Source organism: Kryptolebias marmoratus, linkage group LG13, assembly GCF_001649575.2.
Source record: "Kryptolebias marmoratus isolate JLee-2015 linkage group LG13, ASM164957v2, whole genome shotgun sequence".
Classification (NCBI taxonomy): domain Eukaryota; kingdom Metazoa; phylum Chordata; class Actinopteri; order Cyprinodontiformes; family Rivulidae; genus Kryptolebias; species Kryptolebias marmoratus.
In genome coordinates, this window is record NC_051442.1 from 14,657,311 (window position 1) to 14,679,852 (window position 22,542).

The following is a 22,542-nucleotide window of genomic DNA, read 5'->3' on the forward strand; positions in this document are numbered from 1 at the left end:
AATCATCAAAATTAAACGAAATAAACATTTGAAATATATGAGTTTGTATGTAATGTATGAATATAATATACAAGTTTCACTTTTTAAATGGAATTACTGAAATCAATCTACTTTTTCATGATATTCTAATTTTATGACCAGCACCTGTATGTTCATATGTAGATTATTTTCCGAATGTTTTTTAAAAATCCATCCAAAAACATTATTGCTTTTTTCTTTTCTTTTAACAGGTGATTTAAAAAAATAAAAGATTGGGTTTAATTAAAAGTAAGTGCTGCTGGCATGTGTCCTTTCCTTTATAATGCACACAGTTTTCCTCCTGCAGATGATGGTGCAAATACTTTTTTGACTTGTTTCCACAGTACGTATCAGGTTGTAATGGGTTATATACTGGTCTGACTCCGAAACATCCCAGCAGAGATGCAGCTAGGAGTAATTTAATCTTACAATCAAAAACGTTGTTTTGAATTCTAAAGGATAGAAGAATCTAAGTGAAAAGTTTATATTGTCATATCTTTATACCATTCGATAGAATTAAATGAGATATAATCAATCTACAAGTTTTACACTATAACTCATATCCAAACTACCAGTTTAATCATATATGGAGCAACCAAATTAAGAACTGTGGAGGTAGAAAATATGTATTTACAACAAAATTCAAAAATATATGTCAAACAATAAATGAAAGTAGCATCTTATGTTACCTTCACGGTGTAGAGGGTGTAGGAATGTGTGCCGTTGCTGCGCTGGTCCCTTACACTGACCGTACCAGAAATATGCACGTTCTGAATGTTCACGTAGGCAGCTGCGCAGTTAGTAGTATCAAAGTTTAAGCAAAGCTTTCTTCGAGAGGAAGCCGGGGATTTCTCCTGGTCTATGCCTGCTGGCCACAGTGAGTCCTCGGGCACAACAACATTCGGCCCAAGGTTCCTCAGAGGACCAAAACAGCCGAAGCCTTCTTTGTCGTTTCCAGTGAGCAGGCTGCAGAGGTTGGTGGGAGGGCCACAGTCACAGAAAGCTCCCCTCAGGTCATCTCCTGAGTTGGACTGGATAAGTGAGTCCGTGGAAACTGTTTTGGATCCCGACGACTGCGCTGAGCGGCCAGACGTGAGCGTACAGCAGTTCACTTTGTTTGGGGTGCTTAAACCTGTGTGGCAGCTGGGTGTTTTCCCTGCAGATGTCAGGCTCTCCATGCTGCTCTGGGACGAGTCCGTCCCAAAAACTGCACTCTGACTCTGAGGGTCCTCAGCATCAGATGGGCTTCTGCTGCTGAAATCCGCCTGATCATAAACAGACAGTGACTCACAGGTGGTCCAGGACTCCTGCTGGGTCTGGCTGCTGTATATTGTATTAGCACTGATTTCCTGTGGTTCCCTGGATTTGGTGAAAATGTCCACGATCGTCTGGTTGAGCCAGTCAGGGTCAGATATCCTGCTTATGAGCGGCAGCAGCACGTTGCAGGTGATGAGCTCGGTGACAATGTACCCTCCAGTCCTGGTTTCCATCTGAGGATACGGGACAAGAACATGGAGCACGAGGTTAACCAGAGCTCTGGAGTAGTTGAGCTCAGCGGTTGCACTGCTCACAGCGGGATGAGGGGAATCTACTTCACTGTAGAGCTGCCACAGGTTAATGTCCTCCTTCTGTGCTGACTGGATCTGTCTAACTGTCATGTAGCTCTGCAGGTGACAGCCGTACAGCTCCAGCAGCCGTTGAACCAAAGCCTTCCTGTCCACTCGCTGCGCTCGCTCCTTCAGCTCCATCACCGACTCCAGCATCGAATTACACACCGCGCACTCAAACTCGCCCTCCACCTCGGGCAGCAGAGTGCGATACCACGAGGACACAAAGTCCCGCATGGCTTTGTGGACTGCGCTGTGGATCTCGTGGTTCAACCTCCATTCGTGCTCAGGTGAGTCCTGAGGTGGGCTGAGCTTGCCGAGGGGCAGAAAGTGCTCCAAGTGCAGAAAGCTGTTAGCGTCCAGTGCTGCCCGTGACCCAAGCCAGCCACCGAGAACCACCAGAAGGCTGGTGAAGACGCAGAGCAGCCAGACGTTCACCAGGAGGTGGAAGAGGACAAGCCACGTCAGCAAGGCTCCGAGGCCCAGCAGCCTCTTCTGCCCAAGGAACTCAGATAAAGTCCAGTTTACAGAACTCCCAGGAGGAGGCATCGCAGCCTGTAGGTGACCTGCTGACAAAAACAACAAAAACCTTGTGTTAAAGAGTGTTTGTCATCATATGGGTCACTGGAATCTCATTGGTTGCATCAAAAACAGCTTTGAGTCATTTACAACAGATCAGTAATGGTTCACCTTTTTTTAATGTTGTTTCTGCTATTTTTGTCCAATCAACAATACTTGCAAAGTTAACAGTGGTGTAGAACTCTGTGATTTGGCATTTGCACGAATAACTATTAAAATTTGTGGCTGGAGCTGTTTTTAAGGCAGCAGTGATCCACTTCAGTCTTGGCTGTGTTTGAACTAGCCATTAGCTCGTCAATTCTTTTACATATAAACTCTATTTCTCCAACTGGAGGTCGTTCAAAGAGCTGCCTACAGCAGGTAGGATGTTAATTGTTCATAACTTTTCCACAAAGGCCCACTTCAGAACGAGTTGGAAACTCCCGTTATGGTAATTCCTTTTATGCCAACATGAGCGGGGTGTTGACTGATTTCACAAGTTACAACAGCTGCTCCAACTCCATCAGCTGGGTGTGACTGGTGCCGTGATAGAATTACACAAGATACAAGAACAGAATGTAAAAGTTTTAAACATTTCACTCAATAATGTCCTCAAATAATCCACCTAAACGTATAAATGATAGCTAACAGCATTTTTTCCACCTTTTTCCATCCTAATGTGTGTTTTTGTGTAAAATACTGCATAATAATTATAAAAAGATGCACTCATTCTGCAGCAGCATCTACAAAAACTGGAGTCAATACAAACATGAAGTATAATGCAGCTTCCTGGAAAAAAGCACAATTAATAAAGGGGCTAGACTATGCAGCAAACCTGAGGCCAGTTATTTATAAAATGCAGCTTAATTTAAGGATTCAGTAGCTGGCTATAATTATATAATTAACATTAAAATCTACAGTACCTGTAGGGTTCCTGGCGTATATTAGCACAAATCCACCTGCGTAGTTTCCACCTCCTCCTGTACCGGGACATGCTTTAATCCTGCAACAGGGATTATCTGCACAGAGACAGAAGGAGTCCATATGGGCTGCTGGCTGTGAGCTGGCAGTTTAAAGAGATAAAACTCTGTCTGTGGAAATACACTTTAGCACGTACAGCTGCGGTCAGAAAGTCACTCATCACGGGCATCAGTGTCATATTAACTTGGGGCTTTTAATTTAAACCGTTCTTCTTCCAGGCGCAAGGATTTTACAACTTCCTTGGTTCTTAAAGAAATGGGTGCAAAAGCTTGAATTTATTGTTAATTTCCACCAATCCACACAAGGTCATAAATATACATACAGGCTCAGGTAAATCGACACACCTCCACTAATGTTTGGTTAAATGTCTCTTAACAAGTTGCACCTCGATCTCATGCTTTTGGTATCCATCAACAAGCTTCTGGCTGATATTTAACCACTCTTCTTGGCAGAACTGGAAAAACTGGTTGGTTTCCTGAAAGGGACTTTAAGTACAGTGCACAAACTTTCAACAGAGTCGAGGCTTTGGGAAAATCATTCCAGAAGCTTAACGTTAGTCTGTGTTAAAGACATTTAAAAATAAGAATAAAGAATAATTAAATAATAAAGACAGGGTTGAGGGATTCGGTTGTGTTCCTTTACTTGCATCAAGGAGACAAGTCAGCTCAACAGCACAGAGTTTCATGAAGGCTTTACACGAGGTTTCTCATTGTCTTGTCTGTGAAGTCAGGATTGTCACTCGTATCTCCTTTCAGCCCACGTCACGTTTCTTTTCCCTGTCAAGATGTGGAAGGACCTTAAAGCAGGAACATCCCATCTCACACAGTTTCTGCACACAAAGCTCTTCGCAAACTTTAGACTCTTCATTGAGGGTGAGAAGCATTCATTTGGCATTAAAGGCCTACCATACAGATCGATACCCAATCAGAAATCAGCTCTGATGTTTGGGATCGTTGTCCTGCTGGGAGTCTGATTGTGTCCAAGTCTCAGACATCAAGCTGTGGATCTGAGGTGAAGTCGAAGAATTTAGGCAAACACCTCCTTTTTCATTCTTCCATTCACTTTGTGCAACGCTCCAGCACCACAGCATGATGCTACCGCCACCATGCCTGACAGCTGTTCTCAGGTCTGAAAGCCTCACCTTGACTCCTGCAAACCTGGGATTATGAATTTATCAGCTGGACATGATGCTTCCTACAACAGAAAAAAATATATATTAAAAAAGTTTAAGAAAGAAAAAATAATTAATAGCTTTTATTTTGTAGACTTGTGTAACAGGTTTGAATCAGTCTTTAGTTGGGCACCTATTATCTTTGTTACAACAGGTAATATTTCATCCGAATCTTATTTTTAGTAAAGGCTGCAGCATTAATCTGTGTCACCACACGGGTGCATGCAAACCTTATATAACTGCTGAGCAGCTGCCGTGGGATGGTGCAACATTTGATCCTGGTCTAATACCGAGCTGAACACGCAGATCGGGCCAGACATGAGATTTATTTCCTCATTTCTGAGCCTTACTTGCAGCTCAGCTGTATTTTACATGCGTTCGCATGAATGTCCTTACACACCTCCACCTCCACCTCCTGCTCCTGCTGAACTCAGTCCTCCCAGCCACTCGTTTGTGCACATCAGACGGGATCAGATCAGAGGAGGAGGAAGAGGCGGAGCTGCAGCGTCGCAGCCTTTATTAGTCGGACAGGTCTCACAGACAGGACAGGAGCGGTCCAGCCTCCGTCATGTTCTGCGGGAAGCTGAGCAGCACAGGTGAGCCTCCTGCATGTTTACCTGAAGAGAGCAAAAACAGCACTGACTTCTCTGTCACCTCCAGATGGTTATCAGGACATAGCAGCTTTAAAAAAAAAGGCTCCATTAGAAGTCTTATTGTGGACGTTTTTATGGGTTGTAGATGATTTGGAGGATTGGTGTTTGATGGTGATGATTGCTGTGCTGCAGGACAGGATGTTCTTTCTGCTTCAATTAACCCTTTCAGAGTCACGTTTATACCAACTGATTCTGCTTCCTGTAAGCCTAAACCTCACTCATTACTTGTCTTTACTAATTAAATATGTAATCAGAGAACGGCTGAGGTCTTAGTCAATCCATCGTTTTATTGGCAAACAGAAGCTCCCATCTGCAGAACCTGATGTAAAACTTTATCATGTCATGAAAAGTAGATTATTGCCAATTAAACTGTTATATTATTTTCTTACCACTCTCCCTGAATCCATTGTCTGTCTGAGGAAAAAATAAATAAAAAGTATTTTTTTCTTCACGACATCAAAAAGCTGCATTTATTTTGCAAACTAACATCTCATTTAAAAGAATGAAATACAGATGAAAAAAAAGTAAGTCAGCATTTAGATTAAATAATGCTAATCATCCAGTACACCACATTAATAATGTTTTTTTGTTTATCCTGACACAAAATAGTTCAGAATCAGCTTCACCTCAGACAACTAAGATGATAATATTAATGCATAAATAAAATTAACCCAAAACAACGTGAAGTGGAACATCTTTCTGCCTCCAGTACTTTTGTTTCTGTCACTTTCATTTTCATCTTATTTCATATTTTTTGGATGACATTATTAGAATCAAGCAACGTTTTTAATCCTATGAGGAAACCTGTTTTGTCGTAACTGCAAAACAACAAACATATAGCTTCTGTAGTCAATGCCAGCTTTTATGAGTTACGTCTTCTAACCAGGGTTAAACCTTTTTTAAATCGTCCTGACCTGGAAAAGGCCATTCATGCTTTTATCAGCTCAAGGCTCGACTTCAGCAGTGATTTGTGTGTTAAAACCTCTCGATCCTCCATCAGACGTCTTCAACGCTCCCAGACGTGAGGACATCACATCACCACCGTTCAGTTTTCTCTTCACTGACTTCTAGTCTGTTTTAGAATCGATTTAAAACTTTTATTGTTCACTTTTAAAGCTCTTAAGGGTCTTGCCTCACCTTATTTAGCTGATCTAATACATCCTTACTGTTTGTCTCAAAGTCTGAACAGAAACACTCGGCTGACCGGGACTTTCGGGTCTTCACACCCAGACTGTGGAAACGACCTCAGGACTCTATCGCTGATCTGGTCCTTTTTTAAATCTAATCTTAAAACCTTTTATTCAGGCAGGCTTTTAATCCCTAATGGCACTCTGGCAGGTGTGTATTTTTGTGCTGTGAAGCACTTTGTGCACCGTTTGGCTGTTGTAAAGCGCTTTATAAGTAAATGTTGGCTGATTGATTGATGAATGTAGGATTCTGTCCAATTTTACTCTTTTTTTTACCTATGTGTCAAAAACCTCAATCAAAAGCTCAGAAAAGTGACAAACAGTAATTGTTTTTTACAGCTGTGATGAAGTGAAATACGTCACCCACATTGAAACCCACACAGTTTCAGTCCCTTGTTGCTAATTTCTGTCGCTTTTGTTTTAGCTTTTAAAGCAGGTAGTGACAACACCTGGACAGTGTAAATATATGTATGAGTTGAATTATGTTCAATGTAGTTTGAGGCAAAGTTAAAACAAGCACATTATTACATGTTGTTGGCACCTTGATCTGAATTTTGTGTGGATTTAATCTCTTTATGGTTTAGAAAATGACACCATGTTATCTATGATATAGGAAATTAAATGGGCTTGGCATTTGAGTTAAACCTTATTCAGAGTCAGAGAACAAAATAACATGATTATAAGGTTTTCTGACTGCATGTGCTGGTGAAAACATTTGTGGTACTGTACAACTTTTACAGCAGGGCATTAGGACAACCTAAAAGGAAAAATAAGTATATATATATATATATATATATATATATATATATATATATATATATATATATATATATACTTTTTCTCATATATATATATATACTTTTTTTAGCACAAGAAAATAACAGAACTATCACATATTTGGGCTTTTTAGAAACTTCTTATCATTTAGGGTTTAAAACTCTGATATAATTTTGATAATTATCATTTATCTGGTGACACTGGAGCCGATAATCATTTTTTCAGAGAGTATTTTAGTCTTTCTTTTATAGGGAACAAAAATTGCCTGAGAACACCATGAACTGGACAAACCGTAAACTGAACTCTGTGTTTTAATGTCCAAATTAGAAACCTCGTGGTAAACTTCAAAATAATCTCCCATAAGCATCTCCCTGTCTCTGATCTTAGAGCTTCTGCTCCCGCAGACGTGAAGAGTTAATAAGATTATGCAACTTGATTGGGACAGTATGTGTCTTGGTTATTTTTAGGATAGAGCTATGCATTGTTGTCCAGTGTCATTTTAGTAAAAGGTCTGCAGCAGATCTGATAATTGTTACAGCTGACTTTTCAGAAAAGCTCAGATTTTTCACTGATCTGCTCATATCTTTGTCTTATTTAGGAAGGATCAAAACTTTTATTCTTTTCTTAGTATAATCCATAATGCAAACACGAACATAGACTCACGTCTGTCAGCCCCTGAAGCTCATTAAAGAAAAATGAAACAAGCTTTTTTTATTGTTACAATTACCCAATCAATTTATTTTGCTGTGCACAAAGTTTAAACTCTGAAAGAACCTGAAAAGTGGACGAGAATGAGCAAATATGTAGGAAGACTCCATGAGAGTGCACATTTTGTAAAACTGAGCTGCAGCTGGAAAACAGAGCCGGCTGTTTTCAATAATCCAAGTCACACGATTTTTAAGGCTGAGGTCACGAATGCAGCAGTGAAACACAACAAGAATTTATTTCTTTTATTAAGAAACTCAGCTGAAGAAAAGCTTCTCAGCCAACAATGTTGGCGTAGATTCTCAGTCATCCAGGACACGGAGGTCCTAAGAGAAACGCAGGAGAGCCGGCCCCTCAGGCCGAGACTCAGCTGTCCACAGACACGCTCGGGAGAAGGGACACGCGCAGGATAAAGGACAGGCTCAGGAGGACAGAAAGGTTCATATTTTGGACAGAGATGATTGATAGTTGGACACATAGCTCGTTAAATGACATCAGCCATCGGAGGAGGTCTCTGGATTCAGTTTTCCAGAACTTGTAAAAACAATGTAATCCCCAGATAAATCTTTGTGGATGTAACCAAAACATCCCTCATGTGGACCGGGCTAACAAATACCCTAATGACCCTCAGGAGAGAGGGGAGGGAGAGCCATTTGCACCGGCAGGACTGCCATTTTTTTGTATGAATTAGAAAAAAAAAATTCCTCAGATGAATAGTGAAAGCTTATTAAAAAACAAACAAGTTTTTGCACTTTTATTTATCTTTTTTTTTTTTTTTGAAGTTGTCAAAAATCTAACAAACTCTGCACCACGTCTGTTCAGATTTAGACAAATTGAGGTCATTTAATCCAACCACTGATTTTACACAAACCAAATACTAAAATATTGTTAATAATGTTGTGATTATTATATTGTCACTTCCAGCTACATTTCATAACATTTGTAAATGTTTCCTAACTTTATCAGGGATTTTCTTCTTACTGGGGTAAAAGTTATTCTAAATATGTGTCCCGGTCTGAGGTGAAGATGAAGGAGACAAACCCAGATCGCAGACTCATTTTAACAAAAAGAAACTAGTTTAATAAACTAAGGAATATCCAAAAACAAGAGCTGACGAGGCAGCAAAAACTAGACGTAACAAAATCCAAAAGACGGAGGAGCAAACAGGAGACGAGACAAGAAGCGACAAACGGTGACAGGGAAGTTACAAGAGACAATGAACCGGCAGAGAGGCAGAGAATGTGACCAGGTTTTAAACACAGAGGGTGACGAGGTAAGTGGGCGCAGGTGAGTGAGGACGCTTGCAGGCAGGTGGAGATGGGCGGGGCAGGAGAACGAGAGATAGACTGAGGAGAAGTGAATGATGGCTGAGGCACAGGGAACAAGATAAACAATAAACTCAAACTGAAACATGAAGACAAACTGAATACAAAAACCCAAATCCTGACAGTATGAATTAAAAACAATAAATGATTTACAGCTGAGTTGTTGCTGCAGTTTTAACAACCTTTTTTTTTTTTTAGCCTTCTTGGCCTTTAAAATGTTTTTAACTCTTAGTTAGCCTTCTGGTACCTTTAGTATAGTCTAACTTAACTTCATTTCTGATCTGTTCAGCTGAGGTTTTTAAATCCTAGTTTAGTTTATTATCAGTTTTTTATATCTTAGTTTGGTTTTCCTCAGTTTATCTTTAGCATGACTTAGTTCCCTTGTGTAGTTTTTCATCTGTTTATGTTACTTTTGCTCGTTTACTTTATTTGGATTATCTTAGCTCATGTTTAGATAAATTTAGTTTAGCTTTTTGTATTGTTGTGTGTTTTCATGATGAATCTGTATTTTTGTTTTCATGTTGTAAAGCACTTTGAATCGTTTTTTTGCTGAAAAGTGCTATATGAATAAATTTGACTTGACTTTATATTTACAACAAAGAGCTTTTTATCCCAACTTTGCTATATTTAAAGCAGCCTACCTATGTTGTTTACACACTTATCACTGAAACATTGACTCGGTTTGATTGTATTCAAAGTATTTTGTTTTTCTTAAAAACAATATTCGCTGCACAATGTTAGCTAAATAAACCTCTGATTCTGAAAATCCCCCTGTTTGGAGGGTAGTTTGTTAATATTTTCTCATTTATAAACTGAAGGCTTTCTATTCCCATAATTTATTCTATAAATGAAAGATTTTTACAATACTGCTCCATCAGTTGTGATTTTGATGGAAAATAGTATAAAAATACACCGTTCTTTTACTGTTTTTATTTCATTGGGACATGGTTGTATTAATGTGGCTTTTTATCAGTGTAGAAAATCAACCTCTACCTGTCACTTCACCTAGTGAAAGTAATCTGCCATAATTAGCTGTGCTTCTGCTGAGTTTTCATTGGCTTTGAGGATGTTCTGCATATTTGGACAAAATATTTAACTCACAAGTTTGTCCATTTTAGCTCAGCACACATTTACAAGGAGAGTATGATAAATATTTCTGAACAGAAATGCCAAAAGAGATCCCAAAAAAGCAGTTCCCAGTCAGCGACGACAGGGAGGGTTATACTCTGTACGTGTAAATATTTGAGTTAATATCAGACGTGTTTAATTCTCTGAGAATCCCACATGAACTCAGTGACGTGGTTCTCAGAATTTGGAGGCGAACTCTCCGAAGTGAAACTTACACAAAGTGTTTCTGCTTAAATCAAAGTGCTCTGCATCGACTCTTCTATTTATTACTGGATGACAACTGAGAAACAGAAGGGAAGAGAGATGTTTAAACAGCAAGCCTCAGTGCTTTTTATTGTTTTTTACATGCAGCTGGTTTTAACCTTGCATGTAGACTTGTCAGGAGTCAGTTTTACTGTGTGTTTCTTTTTGTATTTAGTGTTTCTGGTTTCTTTTGGTTTTGGTTTATCGTTGTCTTCGCGTTTTGTCCTTTTCTCTGTGCCTCTGTCATCATTCACTTCTCTTTAGTCTATCTCTTGTCTGCCTGCCACGCCCATTTACACCTGCCCCAGGCTTTGCAATCATCTCACCTGTGCCCGCCTCTCCTATTTGCCTCCTGTCTTTAAAACCCGGTCCACTTACTCGCTGGTTCGTTTGTCTCCCTGATGTCTGGTTCTGCTCGTCTCCTGCCCATGTCCGTTCGGTTTTTGGATTTAGTTTGTTTGTATTTAGTTTCCTTCTTGCTGCCATGTCAGCGTTTTGTTTTTGTTTTTCTTTATTTTAATAAGTTAGTTTCTTTTCATTATGAGTCTGCGCTCTGGGTTTGCCTCCTTCTCCCCACACCAGGACAGGACTAAATCTTGGGTCTGTATGTGAGCTCTAATCTGAGCAAAATGCTTAGCCTGAGTGTCGAGCAAAAAGGAATGTTGCCCCCTTCCTACGATCAACTTTACAAATTTAATTCATTTGAAGGAATTTCTCAAGATACCTGTATTTTGTTTGAACTCTAAATGTTTGTTTCTTAAATATCTATAGACAGAATTCCAAAAATTGTAAACGTATAAACAAAGACCCCAGTAACTGCTGAATTTGTGCCAAAACATTACCACGGGTCAGGCATATCCAACAGTATTCCTGCATCCTGACGCTGTTTGTTTGTAGCCAAACATTTCATTAATGCTCATCAGGATTTGGAGAACAAGTCAGAGTGTGTTTGGTTTTCTTTCCTACAGTTGAGGCCAAACCCATTGGTGGTGGCACGGTGAAGAAATGTTCAGTGAAAGCGCTTTCGGGGCTGGAGGCGATCGCTCCTCTTATCCGTTCCGTCGAGGAAACCCCTGAGCCGATCCCCACCACGGTACAAGGCACCATCCCCTCCTGGATCAACGGGACCTTCCTCCGAAACGGCCCGGGGAAGTTTGAGTTTGGCAACACACGGTGAGTTGGAAACACCTCGCTAGTTCTGCTCCGCGGCGCTCAGAAACGTTGCCAATCAGGAAAGTGTTTGTGCTTCGCGGCAGCTACAACCACTGGTTCGACGGGATGGCCATGATGCACCAGTTCAAGATCCAGACAGGAGAGGTGACCTACAGGAGTCGCTTCCTGCGGAGCAACGCCTACAAGAAGAACAGCGAGCAGGACCGCATCGTGATGTCCGAGTTTGGCACCCTGGCCATGCCTGACCCGTGTAAAAACTTCTTCCAGAGGTTCCTCTCCCGCTTTGAGATGATGGGTGAGTAAACTGAGCCTGAAGGATCAGGTTGTAGTGGTGAGAGACAGGGGTATATTAGTCCAGCTTTTATCTGGTTTTAAACTCGGAGCAGAACAGGTTTTATGATGCACTTTGGTTTCTTGAGACGAGGAGGAGGCTCAGTGGAAAAATCTGTATCAAGTGAAGGAGAGGAATGAATTATTTAGAGCCAGGGTCTGCACAAACTCTTCTGTACTCAGGCTGTGTACAGAAGGACTCTTTCTGTGCCAAGGTTACATAATAATGACATGTGGGGGAAAACAAGGGAGGAGAGCAAATGTTTCACATACTTACACAAGTTTACAGCTTAAAACTGTTTTAAAAAGTTGCTGTTTCATGCTACAGAAACCACAGACAACGCAAGTGTGAGCTTTGTGAAATACAAAGGAGACTACTATGTCAGCACGGAGACGAACTTCATGCACCGAGTGGACCCAGACAACCTGGAGACATTGGAAAAGGTACCGTAGTGGACGTCAAACGAGTATAAATATCGATCACGCAACATAAAGTGTATGTTTGGTTGGTTTCAACAAAACATGCACAAGAGCTAACTCTGATATCACTCTTTACTTTTCACAGTTGGCAAAGGCTTTGTGCAAAAAAAAAAATTAAAAGATAAAACTTTATATTCAATAAAAAAAACGATTCATTTCTGGTTGGATGGCAAGCCTAAAACCCATTTGCGAAGAAACTTGTTTTTTGGTTTAGATATACAGAGCTGTGACTCAGAGCACACTTTGAGAAGCTCTTTGACATCTGTTTGTTGTTAGCATCTGGCGCACCCTTGTATTATATAATCAAACCACACCTCCATCTATACTTTTTACATTTTTAGATGTCCACAAGAGCAATCCTTCCTGTCAAAATGGCATTTATAGTTATCAGAATTAAAATTGAAGCTATCTAAGACATCCAGAAGGGCTTTCTTCTTATCTGTGATTAACATTTTTAAATATCTCAAATGGTATTCTTTCTGCGAGAAATGATCTCTCATGGATATCCTGAAGATCCTGTGTAACTATTGCATGATAAAATGGTTTGCCATAAAAAGCCGCCTTGTTCCTGTCTGTTTTGCAGGTTGACTGGAGCAAGTTCATTGCTGTAAACGGAGCCACTGCCCATCCACACTATGATCCAGATGGCACCACCTACAATATGGGCAACTCGTACGGGAGCAGAGGTTAGGCCTTTAGCTGAAAACCCACGATTAGATTTGTCTCATTCAGTGACATTTTTCTAAATAATTAGTTACAATAAAGACAATTGTTTCCATGTAATCCCAGTTTAAACGTCTGTAAAAGGTCTTACAGTGTCACTCCAATTATTCTAGGAACTTTGTACAACATCATCAGAGTTCCCCCCAAGAAGACCGATACCAACGACACCCTGCAAGGAGCCAAAATCCTCTGCTCCATTGTGCCTGCAAACAAGTCCCATCCGTCCTACTACCACAGCTTTGGTGAGCTGCTTTGACTCGGTACCACTCATTCACTCGTTGCCCTTCGGTATAATCTCACCCCTGCCACCTTTCACACCTTTCCTTGCGTCTAGCCATGTCTGAGAATTACGTGGTGTTCATCGAACAACCGATTAAGATGGACCTCCTAAAGATTGTCACCTGCAAACTTAGAGGGCAAGCTTTGAGCAATGGCATCTACTGGGACCCAAAGCAGGAAACCGTCTTCCATCTTGTGAACAAGCATACAGGCGAGGTGGGAGGGGACCAGGGATGATCACTTAAACTAAAAATAATAAAACTTGATCTGTCTAGCACAGGGGTGGGCAATCCTGGTCCTCGAGGGCCACTATCCTGCATGTTTTCCTTGTTTCCCTGCTCCAACACACCTGATTCAGTGGTTAAATCACCTCTTCATGTTCTGCAGAAGCCTGTTAATCACCCATTGACTCAAGTCAAGTGTGTTGGAGCAGATAAACGAGTAAAACATGCAGGATGGTGGCTCTCGAGGACCAGGGTTGCCCACTCCTGAGCTAGCTTGTTTCCACAAAGACCCATTGTGTGTTCTGCATTGTAGGTCATCCCAGTTAAATACCACGCCAAGGCCCTCTCCACCTTCCATCAGATCAACGCCTTCGAAGAGGATGGGTTCTTGGTGGTCGATATGTGCTGCTCAGACTCCGGCCAAGCAATCAGCAACTACCTCATCCAGAATTTACGCAAGTCAGGGGAGGCACTGGATCAAGTCAGTATCATAGATTGCATAAATGACTACTGCGTGTTGAGCAACCTGCTTTAGGTTTTGCATTTAAACATATGTTTTCCCCTCAACTTGCTTCAAGTGAAACAGCTCGTAAAGATTTGTTGCCTGCTGTTTATATGTCTGCGTTGCACTTTTGAATAACCCATCATGTTTTCACTGGAACCTAAACTGTTGAAAAACTTCACCGTTCCCTCTGCGTGCTCTCCCCAGGTGTACAAGACCTCAGACAGGGTTTTCCCCCTGCGTTTCGTTCTGCCCCTAAATGTGACCGATGAGACCCCGACAGGCCGGAACCTGAACACCCGACCCTTCAGTAAAGCATCCTGTGCCAAAGTCGGCGCAAACAAGGTGAGTTAGAATCAAGCATTGTGACCTGTTTCACTACAGCCTTTACTCGTAAGCACTAGATGACAAAAGGTTCGAATGGATCAGAGAAGAAATACCAAGAACACAACCGTGGGTCTTTGGAAAGCTGTTTTTTTTTTGCTCCTTCTATTCGGTAAATAACCTGAGAAGACCTGCTGTACCTCAGTTGTTGTCTTTAATTCTGAATCTGTAACCAAAGCAGTGCCATCTGACATCAGATAAACATCTGAACTGCTGCTCAGAGCAAGCTTTGTCAAGTCTACTGTCCACTCAATTATCACACAAAGTAACGATGAGCACAGATGTGTAAAATGTGCGATAAAAAAATGGCAAATTCTTGAACAGAATTTTCTAATTTCACGTGTTTTGATCAAATATTGTAGAAGAGGGCGATAAGAGTATATTATAGCTTATTTGTCATATGAGTGAGGGTCTCATTTAAGAACAAAATCTGGATTCAGAGTTCAGTAATGGGCTTTTTGTCCTGACAGGAAAGTTAAAATTCATTATTAAATCAGAACTTAATTCCCAGACATTAATAGCAGCTAAATGATGGATGTTTTGTGATTATTGTGGCTGAACTTCACTAATATGTTTAAGCAGTTCTTTGTGTAGTTTTTTTTTTTTGTATTTTATAAACTGATCTTGCAGTTGTATATATTAACTCTTTAAAATCAAATCAAATCTTTAACTTGGAGGACTGTAGATAAATACATAAAAGAAAGAAACAAAAATTAATAACAAAGACGATCTTAATTCAAGATGAATGCACCAAAAACAAACCAAACATAAAGCTCATGAACTCTTCTCACCATTAATCACATATTAATTGTCACAAGGCGGAGAGATGGCGGCGAACCCAGAACGCAGACGCATGGCTAAAATTAAAGAAAACAATTTATTTACTTTAAATAAACAAACAAAAAGGCTGGCGTGGCAGCAAAACTAACATTAACTAAATACAATAACAAGGGACCGGGCATGGCAAGACAAGCAGACAAACGGAATGATCCAGTGAGTAGTGAATGAGAAAGACCGGTACTTAAAGACAGAGGATAATGAGGAAAATGGACACAGGTGAGTGAGAATAATTACAAGCAGGTGGAGATGGGCGTGGCAGACCTAACAGGAAAAGTACTGGGGAGGTGGAGAGTGACAGGGCATGAACAGGAAAACTAAACTGAAACAAGACAATCAAAAACAACAAACTGAAAATACCAAACTATGACATTAATGTGATTCAGGCATTTGAACGAGTTCAGAAAACCAAATAAAGATCGGATGAGCTGAAGCTTAGTGCTCCTAAATGCTCCAGAAACTTTAGGTAACGGCGGACGCTCCTGATCCCGTCTCTGTCAACAGGTGTTCTGCCAGTCCGAGGAGCTTTACGGAAACGACCTCTACGAGTACGGCGGCCTGGAGTTCCCTCAGATCAACTACGGCAGAGTTAACGCTCGACCGTACCGGTATTTCTACGGCTGTGGCTTCAGACACCTGGTGGGAGACTCGCTGCTAAAGATGGACCTGAAGGACAAGACGCTGAAGGTCTGTGTGCTCCTTTGTCTTGTCTGTTAGCAGAATATCTCCTGAACCACTGGATGGATTAAATGAAACTCTCAGAAAAGAATCATTTGGTGCAAATCTACATAGAGCTGATGAACCTTCAGAGTCAACACGATTCAAAATGGTCACCATCAGCAAACACAAAACTACATTTAGGTAAGCTGGTTAAAATACATTTTTTTTTAAAAGGCAGAATGGGGGTGGCGGCTCTTTTTTTTAAAACTCTTTGAAAAGAGTCAGTGACACTACAAGTGTTGGGGAAATTTTAGCCAAAATCATCTTTAGTGTTTTGCAAGATCACTGTATAAGATTTTCTCTTCAACCTTTGGAGTCAACTTGGTCTGTCTGTTAGCAAAATATCTAATCCTTTAATGTAAGATTACATGCATTGCTTTAAACAATGCTAGGCTTTTTATTTTATAAACTTTCTACAAACATTACCAGTGCATGAGGTTCACATTTTTTCTTTCTAACTGATGAATACGGATAAAATAATGAATGCAGTTTGCATATCGTGGGTCACTGCAGGTCTGGTACCAGAAGGGGTTCTACCCGTCAGAGCCCATGTTTGTGCCGTCGCCTGATGCTGCGGCGGAGGACGATGGCGTCATCCTGTCGGTGGTCCTCACCCCCTCACAGGTACCATGCTGTCTGTTTTCATGTTGTCATGTTGCACAGAAGCTGCCTGAGCCACGATGAGAACACAAATGAGGAAAAGTGGTTGAATCCTTTGTAATTATCTGTGGAGAGGCAGTGTCGCAATCAGGTACCACTATGTACATATTTCAGTCTAGGGATAACCCTGCAGGCTGATAAAACAAGAAGTGTTGAGATTCAATTATCCTACATCCTGTATCTTGCATATACGGTATATTTATATTCAACAGGATTAATGGAGCCAGTCCTACACAGCTGAAAGCTGAAACTAACGAGTGCAGACTGGTTGAATGGATTGATTGCCTGTCTTTTGCATCAATGGTTTTATTTTAGTGTTCAAGGCTACAGCTAAGACTTTATAATCAGTAAATTTGTGTTTTAAACAGAAAAGTTGAATAATGTTCCTTCTTGCAGCCTGAGTTTAAACAAAACTCACCATGTCCTTTCTGACCGACGTGTTTTCACCGCTGCAGAGCCGACCTGCAGCGATGAAAACTTGCAACCACTGCAGAGTCCTTTGACACGCGGCTGAACGGTTATTGTTCCCTCTCCTGTTGAAGACAAAAGACAGACGCTCGTCGATGTGGGCGTTTTGTTTTGTTTTCGGTCCAATGTTAAAGAGGCTTTAGTGAAAGCTTGCAGCCGGAAGCTTTCTAACGTTTCCTTTCCAAACCCTGACACTCACATGTTTGTTTCCAAATTATTCCTCTACAGGATAAAGGAACTTTCCTTCTTGTTTTGGACGCCGAAACATTCGAGGAGCTGGGAAGAGCCAATGTGCCCGTTAACATGGCTTATGGTTTCCATGGTGCCTTCAGTGCCTCAGAACAATAAACCTGTCCTGCTGAGGTCCTACCAAGAACACATAAAGCAATGATAAACTAATAACCTCCATAACCTTGATGCTACTAATTAGTTTTACATATAGATTTAGAAAAAGGTTCAGTTCACTCTGACTAAATGACTTAAGTCAACAGTATTCAGATTAACCCCTTTAAGGCTGAAATAAGTTGCCAAAATGACAATTTTAAAAGTTATTTTCTACTGTTTTTTACTCCACTATTTTTGTTTTCAATTACTTTTTTTTTTCTATCTTTCAATAAAATATTATCACTATTGGACTTCTGTGATCTTTTAATGTCTTTGCAAAGTTATTTGTAAAAATCTAATGGCATACATTGTTTTATTTTTAAATTTATTTGGACCGTTTATTGTCTTCCACTCATTTCTGTAGCCAGACCCTAACCTTACAATTAACCATGAACGGTACATGTTTACCCCTAAGTGGATTTACATCTTAGCCCAAAGCCAGAAATAAATTTCCACTGGATTTGGACCAGACTTTGGTTTTGGCCCCGATAAGGACAATTATTCCTGAAAATGTTTGATTATACCATCCATCCATTTTCTTCACCTGCTTCTCCTTTCCGGGTCGAGGGGAGCTGGTGTTTATCTCCAGTAGTCACTGTGAGAGGCGGGGGACACCCTGGACAGGTCTCAGTCCATCACAGGGACACATAGAGACAAACAACCATTCACACTCTTACACACACCTAGGGACAATTTTAGAGTTACCAATAAACCTAACATGCAGGTTTTTGGTCTGTGGGAGGAAACCGGAGTGATGTATATACAATAATAAAGAAACAAAAACAAAGCACAAAAAGAAAAAACATGAAAACTAACATACTGACACTCCCTGAACAAACGCTCATCAGAAAATGACCTGTAAACGACTTTCATCCACTACCACCACTTCCAGTGGTTCATGAGATGTTTTGCTAAAGCAGCAAACACACACAGACAAAAATATGCCCTTTTTGCCTTTAGTGGTGGGCAAAGATGATAGTAAAATTATAGAAAATAAAGGTCAGATCACTGGATTAAAAATAAGATGAGATTTCAAAACACTGAGATCCAGAGTCTGTCTGATTTGTTTAGGAGCTACAACTCCAACAATCACCTGGTGGACCAGCCTGGGTTTCAGAACAGCTAAAGATCTAAGGGATCCTCGGGGCACAGGAGGCGACAGGAGGTCAGGAAACAACCACAGGGAGATGCTGTTTATTCCTGCTTTTTGTTGTTAATGTTGTGAAGCCTTCAGGAGCGACTGCAGCTGAGAGAGGCGGGTCTGGAGAACACCACCCAGAGTTACAGTCATCCAGCTGAGAAATGACAAGAGTGTGGATCACCCAAAGTCATTTAAAGACAAGAAGAATTAGACTTTACATAAATTAATTCAATATTATGGTAATATCAACCAAATGCACACATGCTGTGACAAGATGCCAGAGGCTTGCTGACATGTAGGGGCATCAGTGCTGACGGGATTCTATTATCAGCTTTATGTTTTATCTATCAGATCAGAACAACAATTAACTCTCATATCTGGTACTTCAATCTGTCTTTAGCCATCAGATTGAATTCAGAAAGTGTTAAATCCAGGTGGGACCTGCACTGAAAGCATTTTTACCACCTGCTGAGGTGGTCCGGACCTTTATTCTGAAAGAACTCGGTCTTGAACCAAGCTGTAGGACCTTCTGAACTGAGACCCCTCACAAGCTGCAGTTTTTACCTGGAAGGAGAAACTAAAAGAATCCGCTCAGCTGCTGGCTGGTTAAAGATAATTAAACAATCATCCTTGGAAATAATCTGAAGATTCACCTTTTATTTTTGTTTATTTGCTTTGTTTTTTTCTGCTAAAAGTTTAAATGAACTGTTTATCAGAATCCTTCTCAATCGATGCATCGATTTTGTCCGAACTTTAATAATCAGAGTGGATTACTATGAGAGTTTTTCTTTACTTTAAAGTCTGTTCTGATTGTTTTTAGAGCCGACTGGACCCACTGTGGTCACTGTAATGTGCTGCGTCGACCACAGGACTCCGTTTTGTTCCATTATATTCAGTAACCAAACACAGCCTTGATGTAAAGCTGTGTAAAACTGCACTTCTGTACTGGATCTTTACAAATTAAAATCTTCTGACATTGCTCTGTAAAGTCAGTAATCACATCATGTCATATAATTGAACTCATCAAGAGAAACCGATAAAAATGCATCTGTGACAATTGAACCGTGTTAATGTGAAAATATTAATAAAGTTCTGATGTTTGAGTGGATTGTAAATTTTTACAGAACCATCAGCGGACCTGCTGTGTGTGTGTGTCTGTAGACAGAGCTGGAAACTGATATCTGATTATAAAAAATAAAAAGAAAGTTTTGGGGTATGCTTTTTACTGCCAGGTGTGAACGCTCTCAGCTGTCCACTTGCAATCAAATGACCCAGGAAAGTGGCGGGTCTGAACGGAGCCTAAATGAGTTTCTGCAGATTTAACTCACATTTCTATTTGAAAAACTGCATGAGTACTCTATTCAAGTAATATTTCAAAAACAGAATTTACCAAAGTTCTTTTTTTTTCCCATCCATCTTCTACCGCTTATCAAAATAGTTGGATCACGGAGGCAACAGGTCCAGAAGGGAAACCCAGACCTCCCTCTCCTCAGAGACAATCTCCAGCTCCTCCTGGAGGATCCTGAGGCGTTCCCAGGCTGGAGAGGATACAGAATCCCTCCAGAGAGTTCTGGTCTGCCTATCTCTTCCCAGTAGGACGTGCCCGAAAAACTTCCAAAGGGAGGCGTCCTAATCAGATGCCTGAACCACCTCTACAAGTTGTTTTTTTATTATTTATTCATAGTTTAAAAAACTAAATACTATAAAAGCAGTGAATACAGAAGGATGTGTAAAGATTTTAGCAGTTCGGTGTTAAAGGTATTTAAATGACCGATATGACTGATAAAATGTTCAGTAAAAGAGTTTTTATCTGCAGTCAGAAATCCAAACTTTCTCCACTAGAGGTCAGAGTGTGATCGAGTTTAGGAGCCTCCGGAGAAGAAGGCCTGAAATAATTTCCTTCTGACCACGATCAGTTCACTGTAAACCAAAAAGGAAAAAGGGAAAATCTTTGCGGGAGCTGTTTGTTTGCCGGTTGGCAGTAAGACACAAAGTTTCTGTACAGGATCGGCACAATGTGACCGAACCAAACTGTCCGTGCGGTGAAACCTTCATCGGCTCTTGTGTTTGTAGCTGAATCTGACTGAATCCACTTTGATCGGAGAGTCCGAACAAAGAGTCGAGGCTCTGAAGTCTCCCTCTGAAGGAGGCGGGCTGGCCGTGAGGGGGATCAAATTGGACCCTCTGACAAAAGAACGAGCTCCGAATACCAGTCCACTCTGCCTCTACAGAAAAAAAAAAAACTCACAAAGCAAACACTGAAGGAGCCCAGCACTGAAAAACTCTGAATGGTTCATTTCTAATCTCACATCTTAAGAACTGCAAAGAGCAGTAAACTTCCAACGGGAAAAGAAGTAAAAATATTAATAAAAGTTAAGATGGTGGGAAAAGGATACCTTGGGTAAAAATAAATAAATCAAAATAAACACGGAAACAAACAGCAGGTCTCATTTTTGGGGCCTTGTGTGTGGCCAGAGGGCAGATGCAAATTTTTTTACAGAGGACTGAACAAAAAGAGAAAAGTAAGTTAAAGCAGCACAAACCAAGGTTTTCAGAGGACACCTTCAAATGTGACAGCTCTCTTCTGGGATGATTTGGGACTGCAGAGCCTGAATTATAGATGCTTTCAGATGGGTCCGCAGATTAGACTTTATCTTTTAGATTTGATTAAAATCCATAAGAATTTCAATCCGTGGTGTGTGTGGACAAAGAAGCTCTGTCATTCGAACATCAGTATCTAAAATATATTCACTTTAAAAAAAAAAAACTCCTGGAAACAGTTAAAAGAGAGGCAGCATGAGAGCAAACTAAACCTGTAATTTCAACAAGTGACTTGTCGGAAATTTTAAAACCATCCTGCTCGCTCAGCAGGACGTCACCGAGTGCTTTTCTGTTTTATTCTGCAAAACGATGACAGATATCTTAACCCACTGAGCTTTAAAAGAACACAAAATAGCTACGAGTCAGTCGGTGTCGCAGATATTGAGCTAAACGTGGATGTGGCGGGAGCAGAGAGTCGTACACGACTCGTACTCTGAGCGGGAGATCTCTCAATGTCTCACGAGATTCTGTGAAATGTTTTTCGAGGTTGGACCAAAGTAGCTAAAACCGTCATTTCTCTAAATAAGATAAGACCTTTATTTGGTGACTAATTCAGCACACACACAGCTGAAGCTGAACCTGGACGTGTATCAATTTGATTCCTGGTAACTACTCCGGTATCACCTCCACACCGATGGCTCAGAGCTGGTTTGGGTTTGTTTTTTTCAGTCTTTAGCTCGGACTGATTTTGCCACAGCGAGCTCTCGAGACTTGGGTCAGGACTTGTGCTTTTCTGGCAGGATAGCGGCTCGTAATCAGCCGTGGCACAAGAAGCACGTTTTATTTTTAGCTCCTCTTTTCGGCGATATGAATAACTCCAAAAGCTGCTGCCTTCTGTGAAAATGCGGGGCACGTTTGATGCCAGGCGCTCTGAGATCGCCACTGCAGCCGTCACACTTCAGAGGAGCGCGTCGGGAGGAAACAGAGGGAACCGTTTGATTCGGGCGTGTCTCGTTACAGCTTCTGCTGCAGAACCGAGCCGATCAGCTGAGATGACGCCTCAGTTCGGCTCCAGAGGAGAGTGAGGTGAATGATTTGCAAAAACTGGCGCAGGACAAGAATTTAAGCACGACTTTAAAAAATGAGCATGTTTGCAAAAATATGGCGGGACTGCTGGGAGCTGAATGGAGCTAAAACTGAGAGGTCAAAGGTACAACAAGCAGAACAGAGCCTAAAACCAGCAAAACAGTAGCTAAAAGCTAAAGCCAGCAATAGTAGCTAAAACCTAAAGTTAAAAGCTAAGATTAGCAAATCAGCAGCTGAAACATAAAATTAGCTAAACA

At 40.9% G+C, this 22,542-nt stretch overlaps 2 protein-coding genes across 5 annotated transcripts in view; one reads left to right on the plus strand and one right to left on the minus strand.

The window, feature by feature from the left end:
* Positions 1–4,873, minus strand: part of snx19a (sorting nexin 19a) — a 13,801-nt gene extending 8,928 nt beyond the window's left edge. For 2 of the 3 annotated variants that reach the window (XR_001808962.3, XM_017431911.3), the window contains exons 1-3: positions 4,736–4,873; positions 3,107–4,358; positions 708–2,194 (exon numbers count right to left, since the gene is read on the minus strand). Coding sequence is in view for 2 of the 3 variants with exons in the window: in XM_017431911.3 (XP_017287400.1) it covers positions 708–2,194; positions 3,107–3,227 (1,608 nt within the window). In the remaining variant the exon portion in view is untranslated. The remainder of the gene's footprint in view (positions 1–707; positions 2,195–3,106; positions 4,359–4,735) is intronic. The other variant, XM_017431912.3, reaches the window with a different exon arrangement.
* Positions 4,797–17,768, plus strand: bco2a (beta-carotene oxygenase 2a). 2 transcript variants are annotated; one of them, XR_001808967.3, is made up of 12 exons: positions 4,797–4,931; positions 11,322–11,526; positions 11,610–11,821; positions 12,185–12,300; positions 12,920–13,022; positions 13,173–13,301; positions 13,394–13,554; positions 13,876–14,043; positions 14,272–14,409; positions 15,790–16,146; positions 16,519–16,629; positions 17,362–17,391. XR_001808967.3 is itself a non-coding variant. In XM_017432007.3 (12 exons), exons 1-12 carry the CDS (start codon positions 4,904–4,906, stop codon positions 17,479–17,481), a joined length of 1,674 nt encoding a protein of 557 aa, XP_017287496.1. In that variant the 5' UTR covers positions 4,797–4,903; the 3' UTR covers positions 17,482–17,768. The 2 variants fall into 2 exon arrangements, 1 of the variants encoding a protein (XP_017287496.1); XM_017432007.3 differs by having other exon boundaries at positions 15,790–15,972; positions 17,362–17,768.
* The last annotated feature ends 4,774 nt before the right edge of the window (positions 17,769–22,542 follow it).